Consider the following 15,219-nt stretch of genomic DNA (forward strand, 5'->3'; position numbering starts at 1 on the left):
AACAAGAAAAAAAAAAAACCCAGAGTTTATTAATATGACTACATATATTCATGGGAGACACCCAAGGAACAAGTTATCCCTTAAAGAGATGGTTTTGAGTTCCAGGTTATATAGCATCTTTAGCAAAGAACAGTAAATTTTTTTTTTTTTTTTTTTTGTCTTTTTCTCTCTTGTACTACTCTCTTTAAAAATAAAATTAAAAAGAGAAAGGGAGTGGAGTGCAAGGGAAAAAAGGGACTCAGTAACTCAGGCTTCTAGTATTTATAGGGTCAGACACCACTGATCCAAGGTGCCTCCCGTTGTCTCTCTCTGAGGTTAGCAATTTGCAACCTCCTAAGCATAAGCCTGGATAATCATTAGGGTGGTGGTTGGTTGATGGTTGAATAGAGAAAAGGGAGGTGGCTCACATAACTTCCTTGTTTAGGATTATGGAAGCAGGGATCATTAGGGTGGTGTAGCCTTTATAGTTGAACAAAGGGAAGGGAGTGCCCCAGCTGTACTACTTTGATGCTGACCACTCCTATCCATTTCAGATTCTAAGCATGCACACCCCTCCTCAGGTCATTCTCCCCTCTGCCTATCTCCACAACTTCACTTGTGTTCCCAGGATCTCACTAGTGCCTGAGCTATCAGAGAGTTTTTCCTCCATGTCAGCCATGGGGACCTCATCATTTCTCTTTGCCAGCACAGTCTAGTTTGTCAGAGGGACAGGATGCTGGCTGCAGGCCAAGAACCACTTGCCCTGCACTGGTTTATAAAGCATAGTCAGTGGGCATGGCCTGAAGGGTGACTTTGCTGGCCAGGTAGCATGGTCTATGTAGGTGCGGATGTTTGTGCATGTGGCAATATGTCCTGCAGGCAAAGAGCTTAGGGCTTTCAAGAACATGTGGACTATTTAAGAAGAAAGAGGAGGAAGGAAAGAGAGGAGGTATATATGGGCCTCCTTCAGGGCTGCTTCCTGGGGGAAATGTGGTTTCTTGGGAAGATTCCATCTGCCTACCAGGAAAGCAGAGCCCAGCTGTATAGGGGAGATCCAGTGAGAAAGTGGGAGAGGTAGGGAGGAGAAAGAGCCATGGCACGGGAAATGTGGCTGAGCCCAGGGAAGTTCCTCTCTCGTCCTTGATGGGTAGGGGCAGCATGGCAGCCAGCTGCACAGATGCACAGTCGCAGCCCTCCTGGGGCCCATCAGCTCCCTTCTCTTCCTTCTCCCCATGTTAGAAAAGTACCCTGTATCATTTCTTTGGGGTGCCACTCACAGATACGTGAGTAGTGATCACAACAATACTTTTTTTTTTTCACACCAATACTTTTTAAAGTTAAAAGTTGAATTGTTTTCACCCATCCTCCCTATGAGAGGAAAGAGTGGATGGAGAAAGCCAGAGGAGAGAGGCCTTGGGGTGTTCTGAGGAGGGCTGTGGGGAGTAGAGGGCTGTGTGGAGAGGCTGTGGGTTTGGATTTCCAGTTCATTTTTTCTGCTGCTTTGCTTCATATTTTGAGTAGCCCAGAAGAGAGAGATGAACAGTGCTGAGAGAGAGGGTGGGAAATGGGACTGGAGGCTGCTGTCCTGGGGTTCCCGTCCCACCTCTCCGCCATCTTCTCCTGCTGGCTAGCTGTCCCAGATTTCTAGGACCAAGGTTCTAGTCTTCCTAGAGTTTCCAGTGCTGTCTTCTCTTACCTATGGGTAGCTCTTTCCCATGCCATGCCCTATGCGACCGGGCTTAGCAAGTGGATCTCTCCCTTTGGTGAATGGAGGTTGTTTTAGAGACTGTGAGGCTGATTGGCAACCCTGTGAGGGTTTGACCTTCTCTCCTCATGCTGTTGTCACCATGCCACTGCTGGATCTCTTTTAGAGTTCCCTTCCTTTGTGGCATGCTCTTTTGACTGTTTGTAGGATGGCAAATCTGTCCTTTCTGAGAAGACTTCATTTATTAAAGTTTTACTGCTGTTGTTTAAAGGTAGTATTGGAGATGGTACATAGATGCAAATTTCCTGTTGTATGATTTTAGGCCTCTGGACACCACTTTATGATCACACCTGGGAAATCAGTGTATAAGCTTGGGGCCTGGGTCATTGCTATTTACTTATTATATTCTATCTGAGGAAAAAGAGAAGTGGCCACATCTCTGCTCCTGGCATTTTGTTTAGTAGCCTCACCTGGATGAAATTAACAGACTTTGAAGAGGTGGAAAACACCAACCTTCTTCATTTGGCCTTCGTGTAGGGCAAGAGTTGGATTTGCTTTGGCAAACTTGAGGGTCACAACTGGCAAGGGTTAGTTCATAGAGTTGGAAAGAAATGTCTTTTAACAGTACTTAACAATGGCTGTGTATTAGAATCACCAGGGAGAAATTTTAAGAATGATGAGTCCAACCTCAGACCAGTTAAGCAGAATTCCCCACTTCGCAGAGAAAGAATTGGCTCTGAATTTAGGTTAAAAGATCATCTTCTACTGCCCTCTGGCCCTGATATTACCAAAGATGCAAAAGCAAAAGAGGGGTTATTAAATAGGTGGACAAGACACTAACTCTTTAGAATAAGAATGACCTGGGAGAAAGGGCAGAGAATATCTTCTAGTAAAACAGAACAAAAAAGACAAGACAAAACAAAAGCAAAAACCAAACCCCTGGCGAATTAAGGTGAGTCTTGAGAAGGACTTAATAGCAGCTAAATTACAGTATGTCATAACAGGATGCCAGCTGATAATGGACCATCACCTTGATCCAATGGAGAAAGGTACTTGGCAAGCAAAAGGGGCCCTCTCACTCTCCCCTGCTGTTTGGACATCCAGCCATGCCTGGTACTTGCCCCAGCAAACATCCCTTCACAACACCAAGCTCTCCAGAGAGTGGCTTATTTCTCCAGGAGGCATTGTCTCTTCTAGTATTCTTTTTACTACTTCTGATTATACCAATTAGAAAACTCAAAGCAGGTGCTAATGTATCCTTAACACTTCTCTTCTACACCTGCTAATTTCTGGTTGTTTAAGAAAGTGGGTGTGGTCTGCTTTAGGGCAGTTAACAGGGAACTGCCAAGGCCATTAGAATAGCATTGAGGAGGTGCTGGGGATTTAGCTCAGTGGTAAAGCGCCTGCCTGGCAAGCGCAATGTCGTGAGTTCAGTTCCCGGTACTGGAGGAAAACGGAAAAAAAAAAAAAAAAGAATAGCATTGAGGAGCAGAAAGCAGGGTAAGGCAGATCAGGACATCTACAGCCAGAGACTCTGTGCCTCTGATAATAGCTCAGAATTCCAACACAGATGGGTCAGGGAAATAATTTTCTCCTGAGAACTCCAGGGACCTTTCTTCTCCAATTCTGAACTGCAAATTCAGCTCTGAAAAGGTTAAGGGAGCATGGGTACAGCACTGTGCTGGGTGCTGGACCATAAAGACTTCTTTACGGTCTTTTCTGGTGGTAGACAGTCTCCAGGTATTAGTAGAGAGCTCACTCACAAGCTCCTGGGTTTGATCCCTGGCACTGCAAAAGAAAAAAAGAAGTTCCAAGAGCCATGGGTATGGCTTCCCCATACATCATGCCTGCACTGGTTCATCCTGCCTGCAGCTGTGGGCCCACAGTGACGTGGCATAGCCAGTGCTGTCCTCATTATATCAGAAGCCCTTAACTCCATTCCTTTCCTTTCTGACATCCACTGATTTGTGATCAGTCTAGCCTTCTCCACAGCTGAATTTGTCACCATCCCTGGACAATATAGTGATAAGATCTGATTTTAAGGTTAATTCTGCTCCATCCTGACCAGACTCTGGGCCTTCCTGGGCTCCCACACTAGGATTCTGACACAGCATACTGCTGACTGGATGCTCCTCTTTCCTGAGTTGGGGGCTTCAGTACTCACAGGGTGTGCTGGGCATCCAAGCCAGGTTATTGAATGCCTGCTTCTTTAAAGAAGGGTTTTTCTTCCTTTCAGTTTCGGAGTGCTCATGGTTTAGTAAAACACCTCGAGTAAGGCAGTAGACATCTGGATGTCTGACCCAAGTGGCTAAGACATTCATCAAATGGGGTGACCATAGACAGGTCAGTTCTCTCCTCTGGAATGTGCTGCTAAGCTCAGCTCCAACATACAGGAGCTAATAAGCATAAGTGTGAAGTTTCCTCCAAACTGAAGTGTTCTGTGCTTTCAAGAGACAGAATGGCTTTCAAGCACAAATCCTGGACTCAAACAGAACTTTATTCAGGTTCTAATTTTACCCCTTTGTGGTGAATTTAAGCAGGTTATTCAGCCTTTTCTGATCCTCATTTTTCTTAACTATTGGATGGGATAATAATGGGCTCTCCCTGTGAGTTTCATGTGGGGGATAAATGTGACCTTGCTCTGTAAAATGCTTACCATATATAGAGCCTCAAGTGCTCTGTAAAGGTAAACTTTTATCATTAACATATGAATGTGTCCCATTTTTACCCAAACCAGCTGCTCCAAGTTTTAGTGGCTTGGCTCTCATCTGATGTCTTCCAGCTTGAGGTTTCCGGGTCCTTGAGAGTTAGTACTCTGTACCAGGCTGTGGCTGCTCATCTCCTGCTACTTACTGAGCTTCACTGTTTCTGCCTCCTTCCTAGTGGAGGAACAGCCAGCACATGGGCTTTCTCAAACGTTTGCACAGGTTGTTTCCTCTGAGTTTTTTTAGTGTCATTAGTTTCTTCTCAAAGTTTAGGCCTCTGCTTAGATGTCGTCTCCTCAAATGACCTGTCCAGATCACGTGACAAATTACGACTTATCCTAACTTGCATTAATTCTCTTTATCAAGCTACTGTCTTGTGTCTATCTCTTCTTCTAGAATGTTACTTTCATGTTTCCATCTTGCCCACACTTATTTCCCCAGTGCATAGTACTGGGCAGCCACAAAGTCAGTCTCAATAAAAATGTTGGATGAATACATTAATGAGTTAATGGGTAATGTATGACACTGTATTATTTATGAAACACTTTTATAACCAGGTTGTCCTTTTAAGGCTATAAAATCTGTGCAAGGATACAGACATTGATAAACTAAAACCTGGCCATAGTTACCGCATATCATAGCTGCCTTACCAGGAAAGCACAGGGTTATAGCAATGAATAAGACGAGACCTTATCCAGGAGAGATGAATGGGTGAAAGGGGCTGTATCAGTCAGAGAAGACTTGTGGACAAAGGCTTGTTAGTTGAACTTTCAAATGGGTTTGGGGTGGAAAACAAAGATATACAAGGATGATAGGGCAAAGTTTAATAAAAAGGTGAAACTAATAAGGGGGTGAAGAGAAGCATGAATAATAATAGTGTGAGGAGGATCATTCTGACAGAGGAGATCATGGAAGAAGAAAAGATGGCATGAGGATCCAAACTTTTCATCAGATTGTAATGGAAATGTTCAAAGTTCTTCACCAGTGTGGCCAGGATAGAATCCCAGGAGATGGTCTGGGCTTTGCTTGGGTAGAGATTGGGAGGAGGGATGAGAACAAGTGGTGCTTGGCTCCCTGAAACCAGATGGTACCCAAGGTGAAGCCCTGGCCTGGGGTTGTCCCTGACAGGTGCTCAGTCCTGCTGTCTACATCCCACAGCTAACTGTGGCTTGAGGCACTGGCACTCTAGTCATTACTTTCCAGGATGAGGCCATTGAGTCTTCTAAGGTGAAATAGGGCTGGGATTCTAATGGTAGCAAAGACAGGCAAACACAAAGGCCAAGAGATAGATCATGTTAAAGTGAATGAGCAGGGAATGGGTTGCTGAGCAGAGGGTTTAAGGCCTGCCAAAGACAAGAGAAAGCATTACAACAGTAGTACATGTGCCTGATAAAACCACTTCTTGGGGATCGGGTTCAATAGTAGGCTGCTAAAATGTGATTTCTGCTAAGCATGGGAGGCTACCATGAGTGAAACGGTAGCCGTCATGTGGCTCTTCATTTGTCATGTACCTATTGTGAGGCCCTCCACACCTGGATCCCTCAGACCTGTAGCCAGCCTTCACATAATTCACAGCCCAGTAAGTAAAGAGGGGACTTGGGGCATCCAATGTGGGCAGGACCTAAGACACCCTTAGAGAGACATTTGTTACTTTCCCAGATGTTTGAGATGAAGCTGTCAAGCTGGGTATGTGATGAGTAGAAGCTCTTCAGTGATTTCACGGTGATTTATAAGTAAAGTGGGAAGCCCAGGAAAGCTGATCTTCAGCAGTGCCTGACTGAGCAAAGTCAGCTACACTGGAGAGGGCAGCTGCCAGCTCTTCATGGAGCTCCTCTTTAGGCCTAGCATGGAGGAGCTTAGTCTTTGCAAAAAGAACCAGTACTGCAAGGGCAGAAATCCTGTCCAGTCTATGCTGGCAATAAATAACTATTCTCTCATAAATGAGACATGAATGTAGGGAGATATTCACTAACACTTTCCTCAGGTTCCTGGATGGTATATTGTTGGTTCACCTTGTAAATGTTGTTCTTAGTGTATTTCACAGTTCTCTCTGGTATGGTTGTGTGTTCTCTGGTATGTATCAGTGAATATCTTAATACAGGATCTGATTTAAGTAAGTCCTTATCATTAAGCTCTCATAAACTGTACCTAAGAGAGGAAATGTCTTGGGTCACTAGGGAGACTCCTGGGCTTTAATTTCAGAAAATTTCAGAATATTTGAAAGGTGTCCCCCAAATCAGCATTTTAAAATAAACATCCTAAGTGATAATGAAAGTTCCTAAAGTTTGAGAAGCATTGGCATAAAGTGGTAAAAATGCCTTTTCAAGATAGCACAAGCTTGCTGAGTGAAAACAGCCCCAGTGACATTTAATGAACAAAAGAGTAAATGGTCTAGAATTGAGAACAAGAAACAGCTGATCAATCATCCGGTCATTCAGTATATGCATTTATGACTTCTGGGCCTGAGAGCCCTGGAGAGTCTATGAAACAGTTCACAGCTCAGTTTGAAGGAACGGTGATTTATCACATAGTGTAAGAAGCTGGCTGATGGGGCGCCAAGCCCCAGCAGGCAAATAGTGGAGCGGGTGGGAGCAGCAGGAAGAACAGTAGCCACCTTCTCTCTCTCAGGGAAGAGGAGAGCCATGGGGAAGGGCCCTCTCTCCTTTTCTCTTTGGAAGGCCTGCTGCTCCAACTGCCACTTCTCATGCTCCTATCCACAGCATGCACGATGCAAAATCCTGCCCCTGAACATCTGATTGGAGCTAATAAATATCTTTTAGAAAGTAGATCACCTAAAGGGAAAGGAGGACTACCTGATAGGTATTTTAATGTAACTTGGCTGGCTGACACTGCCTCACCTCTGAGCACACCAGGTGAGAGGAGAGAAAGGCTGGGAGTGGGAGCTTTAAGAAGGGGCAGGCTAGGGAGCTGGGTGAGGTTCCTGGGAGCAGTGGGGAGCAGGCCAAGGGCTGGGAGTGCAACACAGCAAGCACTGCTGACTTTGACCTTTCCTTCTAATTATCCCAGAGATCAACCAGAATGATTTTGTCCCTGCTCCAGCATTAATTCCAGCCCCAGCCTGCATTGAAAATTGCCCTGACCCCTGGGACCACGGCCTCTTTGATGTTAAACAGTGACTCTGGTGTCAATGATCTACCTCTCTGCAGTGTTTGACACTGTGACTGCTCCTGGAAAGCCTCTCTTCCCTTGCTCCTTCAACTTCACTCCTCTTCTGTTTCTCCCTAATCTCAGAAGATGGCTTGTTTCCTCATCGTTTTTGTTGGATGCTCTTACCCACTTCTGGGCACATCGGCTCACACCCATTCATGGATTTATTTATTCAGCAAGTGCCAGGCTGTGTGTGACTCTCAAATCAAAATTTCCAGCCCAATTTCTTTTTATTTCCAGATCATATATCAAATTGCCTTCAGAAGCTCATATATGCATGAAGTATGTCATTTATATCTACATAATTATTTCTAACATATAATAAAATTAATTATTTTAGGCTTTGTGTTTTGAGATAAGGGTTTGAGAGCAAGTAATTTATTAAGAGCATGCTTTCCAGGAGAAACTAATAAGGGAACAAGAGAGGCAGAGTGGAAAGGGGAAGAACCAAGCAAGGATGTGATCTCAGAAGGTCTTAACTGTAGCCTCACTGGGGCCTGGACAGGCCCTGAATACATCCCACACTTCAGAGTCACTCTACTTTAAGAGAAAGGGTCTGGGCTTCAGCACACCTGTGTCACGCAGCCCTGGGGTGGGGTCATCACTGCCCAGCTTTCTGGTCTCTGAGCAGGTCTTCAAAGAGTGTGGCAGGCATGAGTTGATGGCTGTACCACTCATGGAACTGCAGAATGGGCACGGTGGTCGAGGAAAGGAACATAAAAGAGCATAGGTGCTGTTAGCAGCCCTCCCAGGACACTGATATTGATCACTGTGTCCATTCTCCTGCTTCATGTGTGGTTAATCCAGAGAAGTTAAAAGTAACTTTCCCAAAGTCCACAATATGTAGCTGGTGGATCTAGGATTCAGACATAAGAAGCTGGGTTCTAGTTTCTGTACCCTTCACTTCTACCTCTATTTCTTCAGTGTATTGAGTCTTCCCATGCATCAAGCATGGGATGATACTGGGATCCAGCAGCAAAATGAACACAAACTATCCCTGTCCTCACTGAAGTTACTTTCTAATGAAGGAAGGTGGGCAGCAAAGAAATATATTATCCAGATGTTTATAAGTACTAAGGGGAAAAATAAATCAGGAACTATCTGGCAATAGTTGTAGTTTTCAATAGAGTGGCCCAAGGAGGATTTTATTGAAGAGTCATTTTAGCAAGGACTCAGAGGAGCTAGCTTCTCTACTCCTACTCTCACCTGTCCTTTGGGATGACTCCAGTCTACTCTCTGCATAGCTGGCAGGTGATCTTTCCCAGCAACCTGATTATGCTCCTTCCCTGAATGTTATACCCTCCCACAGTACCTCATGACCATAGAATAATCTAACACTCCTGCCTCAGCATGCAAGTGGATCCTGATCTGAAGTCTGCTTGTACTCTCGCCCCTTTTCTGGTAAGGCCTGATTCTAACAGTGCGGAGCCAAGGACCAGAGAACAAATGCGAGCCCACATACTCTTTTTCTGAATATTTAAAAATAATGTAATAAGCTAACAAACTGTGCAAAAAGTATCTTCATAGCAACCTCAGAGGCCACCTTCAAATTTAGATTTCTTGGACTCCTCTAAGTCCCATGTCAAAACATGGCAGCTTGTGCTTTGCCTGCCTTTGCTGTCGTTCTCCAGCTCTGTCCTGCATAGCAGGGGGGATGCATGAGGATACCTTAGCTTGCAAGTCCCTGTTCTAGCCAGATCCTTGCAAATAGCAGCCTTCTGCCACCCATGGACGTAGGGGTACACATTCCGATGGTGTTACTTGCCCTGAGGGATTGGGCCCTGGAAAGCAGTACCCATGAACCCAAGAAATAGGGTAAGGGCTCTTTGGGCAAAGAGTTTTAGGATTTTAAGTCCTAAGAGGTTGGTCTACAAGGAGGAGATGATGTATGTGTGTGTGTGTGTGTGTGTGTGTGTGTGTGTGTGTGTAGCATGGCCTCCATACAGGCAAGTCTCCTTGGCTCCTGTAGGTATAGTGAAAGAGCCCAGAAGGGGGTTTTCTAGTGCACTCAGAACATCACTGTTACCACTGTCTTCCTATTTACATACATGTTTGACCAATATGAAATACTTGAACCTCATCAATATTCCATATTATTCTGCTTTTTTGTTGTGATTTTGCACTGGTTACAGACTGGAGGTCATCCACTGTGACTCTGGACCTAGTTTCCTACATCCTTTGTGAAACTAAGGCCCTCATTGCTAACCCTCAGCTCTTGTCCCCAAGTACATCACTACCCACACACAGTGTCAGTGTCCTGGATACAACATGATATAGGCCCTGAGCATGGCTGTAGGAGTCCACAGTCTCAGCTTCGAATACTGTTTTTTCTTAGCCCACTTGCTAGTCATGTGACCTTAGGCAAATGTTGAGCTTCAATTTCATCTTCTCGTACACTGAGATAATTTAGTTTGTGAAGTAACTGTGAGATAAAATGAAATAATGAAATAACATTTAGCAAGTGCCATCCACAGTACCTGGTAAAGAATAAATGTGTGGCAAAAAGTTCCTTCCCCTCCTCCTGGCTATGCCCCTTTCTTGACACCAAATACACAAAGCACCTTGGGAGATTAGGCTGTTTCCACAGAGAGAAGCCAATTAGATTAGTCCTCAGCATCAGCCCTTGGGCTTCTTTCTCCCTCTCCCGAGTTAGAGCCTCCTGAAAAATATTAGTACCTGATTTCTACTTCAGTTGTCAGAAATTGTTACTTAATAGTGTGTAACCTGCTGCTGACCCCCATGTTTAGATGATGCCAGTCACTTGCCAGGCTTGGTAACAACACTCAGTCTTTGTTGTTAGGGACACAGATTTCTTGTGTCAGCATAATTATGACAACAGGGCTGGAGCCTGAGGAACAGGAAAATGAGTAAGACCATTATTATCTCTAAAGAATGCAAGACCCACAGTTACTTGGCAGTGCCTGATATCATGGGAATGCACAAATTTGAGTTAAGCTAAAGTGCACTACATTCAGTGAGAAAAGCCATTGAACACCACCAGAAAATGGATAAATAAACTGACTTACAGAAGCAATTTTTTTTTCGAGACAGGGTCTTGCTATATAGTCCAGGCTGGCCTTGAACTCACTGTGTAGCCTCGAACTTGTGGTGATCCACTTGCCTTAACCTTCTGAGTGCTGGTATTTCAGGCATGCGCCACCACACCTGGCCAGAGGCAATATTTGTTGCTGATTCTAACATTGCAGAGCCAAGGGCCAGAGAACAAATGCAAGCCCACTCAATAACCAATAGCTGGTAAACAAAAAAGACAAATATAAATGAAATGCAGTTATTTTTCATAGAAATAGGCAAAGAATTTAAAAATTCAGTGACCAGTGCTGGTGAGGTATCTTAATCACTTTCACATCACTGAGACACCCACAACTTAAAGGAAGAGAGATTTATTTTGGCTCACATTTGCAGTCTGGTTGGCTAGCTCCTAGGCATGGCAGAAGGGTCTGGTGGAGGAAAGTCGCTCAAGTCATGGCTGTCAGGGAGCAGAGAGAGAGAAGGGATAAGATACAACCCTTCTAATTCACCTCATCCCACTGGCCCACCTCCAGCCAAGCCCGACCTCCTCAGAGCACCTTCAGCTGCTGAACTCATTAGTGCATGAAGCCCCTGATGACTGTCATAATGCCATGTTCCAATCACCACCAAAAGCCCAGCCTCTGAAGCTATGAGACCTATGGGGGTCATCCTCGATTTCAACCATGACATGGGGATACACTAAAGGGGGTACTTTCATATACTGTAATTGCTAGTGGGCATATCAATTGATATATTTTCTGTAAAGCAGTAATAACAGTGATTAAATTATGGTATCCAGCTATGTCAACGTGTACCACTCTTTTTTTTTTTTTGAGTGAAGAGGAATCATTGTGGGCCGTATACACAGTACATAATATAATGTGTCTAAGGAGCACAACTTCTTTTTAAAAATATTACTACATAACATTTAAAAATGGGGGAAAGTTAGGCTGGAGGTTAGACATAGCTGGAAGGGATGGGCTGTGCATCATTTGACAGTTTCAGATATGACAACAAATTGTATGTTACAGTGAAAAGTAGAAGACTTTGTAGTCAGAACACTGTTCGCACAAATAAGACTGAGAATAGGCCAGAGTGTTATAAACTCCTACCATTGGTGTCTCTTCTATAGATTTTTGAATATTTTTATTTTTCTATAGACATCAGGTTTTCCTTATAATGAGGAAGAAATTCTGTAACTTAAGCAAAAGTCACACTATTTTCAGAGGGCAGAGAACATTATGTACGGGAGACCTTGGCCACTTATGGATTCATTATGTGTCAGAGAAGAAAAGGCAACTCCTTTCCTTTGGGTTACAGGATTTGGGAAGAAACAAAGACTCAGCCTTCTTTCCCTGGGAGACCTAAGAAGCTGCCATGTGTGTGGAACACTTGCACAGACATGAAAATTTGATAATGGAAACCTGAAAAGATGTTTTTTCTCCTTTTGTAGTCTCAGCTCTCCACCTGTGGCCTTACCACTAGTGTCTGTGAGTGGCAGTGGGCACATCTGAGACTCACGTGTCATGCACAGTGGTTTAAGCAAGTACTGTAGGAAATAGCAAATTAGATGAAAGACCCCAAGGAAATACTGCACCAGTGTTTACACAAAAAATATGAATTAACCAAAGTCTGCTTGAAGTTATAAAATAGATAGATTAAATAAACTAAAAATAAGAGGAAAGACTTGTAGCTACCAAAACAAGGACTTTCTTCCAAACTGAGACATTATAACTGTTTTGAACTTCATTGTTTTCTTTTTATTTTTAGGAGTTATAGTCAAGGCTTAAGTGTTTAAACTTTACTACTTAATAAGTTATATAACAACATTTTGAATTGCTTAGCTTATTTATTTCTTGGTTTTCAAGATACTGCTTTGGCTGGCCTTGATTTCAACAGTTACTCCTCTCACCCTCAGCCCCAAATCCTGAACTGTGCCTTTTCATGCCTGACTTTTAAAATGAAAGAACATGAGAACAGGGCCTTGTGTCGGTCCCATCCTTGCTCTCACTATGTGTTCAGCATGACTTAGTGACCTGATTTTTTTAAGCTAATGTATATTTGGAGCTATAAGAAATTCATTTTAAATGCAGTGTTGGCAAGTATATGATATTAGTGCTTTGTGTGCCATCTCTAATCAATTGGCTGAATTGGCCTAGAACCCTTCATTGAAAAGGGTTATCTAGCCAGCAGTAATGTGTACCTGTGTCTGTTACCTGTGCAGGGGAAACCAGCAGTCTTGCTGAGGAGTTTCCACCTCATCTTTAAGGGGTAGTAGGGTCTCTGCATTTAGAGATTTAAATTTGAGTGAGAAAAACATGATTCATCTGAGGAAGGAGAGAGGGACACAAAAAATATAAGTGAAATCAAATACAGTGGCAGACACCCAAACAGTAAACTTCTCAAGTACTATTGACTTTAAGGAAGGCTGAGTTATTTGCTAAGTGCTAAAAGAAGGCAGAATGCTAGGACCATTGGTCAGATCGGGTTAGTCTAGAAAGGTTTTCCAAGGTTGTACCTACTGGTATTGAATTGGACCAGAAGGCAGCAGGAGACCTGGAATAAGCCTGCAAAGATGGTTCAGGTCAAAGGGAATTCAGGCTTCTAGGTGCTTTTGGACAGTATACTCTAAAGTTTTAGGTGCCAAGATTGATTGTGTCTGACCTCTGACTTCCCCACAGTGAGGACGTGTGCAAACGTGGCTTCACTGTTATCATCGACATGCGGGGCTCCAAGTGGGACCTCATCAAGCCCCTCCTCAAAACGCTGCAAGAAGCCTTCCCAGCTGAGATCCATGTGGCCCTCATCATCAAGCCAGACAACTTCTGGCAGAAACAGAAGACCAACTTTGGCAGCTCCAAATTCATCTTTGAGGTGAGCCAGACTTTTCTTCCCCCTCCTCTCCCCTCCTCTCTGCTATGTACACATCTCCCACTTCCCCTTTTCCACCTGCCCTGCCATATGCAACATGTCAAGGGTTGAGATTTCAGGATTCCTTGCCAACCTGGGCCTTATTCCTCCAGTTAGACTCTGGGGAAGAATAAGAGGCTCAAAAGGTCTAAAGGCACAGCTTCATTAGATAATCTTATATACTGGTGGTGAAAGTGTACATTGGGAAACTATTTCTGAGAGCAACTTACAATTTATAATGAAAACCTTTAAGAGTTTATACTCATTGATCTAGTAATTCTTCTAGGAAAATATTCTCAACATAGAAACAGAAAACAGGGTCTGGGGATATAGCTCAGCAGCACAAGCACCTGCCTGGCAAGCGCAAGGTCCTGAGTTTGATTCCTGGTACCAAAAAAAAAAAAAAATCTTTTACTCAAAAACTGAAAACAAAAATGTAAAGAGCTAATTAAAATTGTGAGCATATACATATACAAAATCTTCACCTAATTTTTATAAGAATGTATACATACACAAACACATGTGTAATAAATTACACATGCATATGTAGGTTCTAACTATCCCATGATTTTGGTAACAATACACAAATACTATGAAGTCATTGAGATCGCATTTAGAAAATATCACAGAATGTTCATAGTATATTTTTTTTAAAAAGGCAAGTTATACAATAATATGGGTGGTGTAATGTAGAACTTGTTTTTAAGTGTGTATATGGAAACTGAGAGACACATGAAAATGTTCACAGTGGTTCGTTCAAAATGGCTAGGAAAATGGGTGGTTGTTATTTTCTTCATGTTTTCCTATTTTCTTTCAACAACGATATATGACTTTTATAGTCAGGAAAAACATGTTTTTTTAAACTAAATTTTCCTTAAGAATTTTTGGAAATATGAATTCCTTAAGAATTTTTAATGACAGCATATCCAGTGAAAGATTTAAGCATCTTTGTTCTAGCCAAATTTGAGCTGTTCCCTTTCTCAGAATTCTGGTCTTCATCTGTGAGGAGATGAAGTCTGTATATGTGTGTGTGTGCTCATGCAAATATTAGTGCCTGTGTAATGTAAAGGCAGAGCTGCTTTGACTCTTTCAGCAGCTTTGCATCCCAGACTCTTGTGCCCCAGGGGTGGCCCCAATTGGCTGCAATTTGAGCACGGAGACCTGACCACTTGACTGAGGAAGCTCTCATTCTCTGTAAATAACCCATGAAATTTGGCTTGTTAAAGAAACAGCTAACTGTCATAATTTCCCAGAACCCTATGGAATGCTAGGGGCCTTGTAGAAAAATGCTTTTAATATCTTGGTTTTGTATACAGAGGTGGTGACAACAAGTGTATAAATTTATAAACTAGAGAGACTGAAAAGAGTATTTCCAATAAGTCTTAAAACTTTGCTTCCCTTAGTTCCTCTGCACATCTCTTCTCTCTGCACCTTCTTCACCCAAGTGGAGCAAGTTTGTCTCTGGCCCTTAAACCAGAATATAGGATAGATAGCTGTGGGCTTCCCTCTCAGGAGAATACTTATAAAGCACCACCTTAAAGAATCCCTAATGCACACTGAGGCAACAAGGGACAGGGGGAGAGGGATACAAGCTTATTTAATAGCAGTTAGCTCATAAATAACTGTATATTCATGGGGGACATCTATAAGTGTAAACTGAGCTGCATTTGAAGGGGAAAGGGCTCTAGAATAAGGCTTCTCAAAGTTTAATGAACACATATC

General features: G+C 43.1%; 1 protein-coding gene across 10 annotated transcripts in view; it reads left to right on the forward strand.

Annotated features, from left to right (window-relative positions):
* Nucleotides 1-15,219, forward strand: part of Kalrn (kalirin, RhoGEF kinase) — a 638,378-nt gene that overhangs the window by 211,866 nt on the left and 411,293 nt on the right. For all 10 annotated transcript variants that reach the window (XM_013515182.1, XM_005386537.1, XM_005386534.1 and 7 more), the window contains exon 4: nt 13,269-13,461. In XM_013515182.1, the coding sequence (XP_013370636.1) occupies nt 13,269-13,461 (193 nt within the window). The remainder of the gene's footprint in view (nt 1-13,268; nt 13,462-15,219) is intronic.

Source organism: Chinchilla lanigera, unplaced genomic scaffold, assembly GCF_000276665.1.
Source record: "Chinchilla lanigera isolate Chin_1 unplaced genomic scaffold, ChiLan1.0 scaffold00026, whole genome shotgun sequence".
NCBI lineage: Eukaryota > Metazoa > Chordata > Mammalia > Rodentia > Chinchillidae > Chinchilla > Chinchilla lanigera.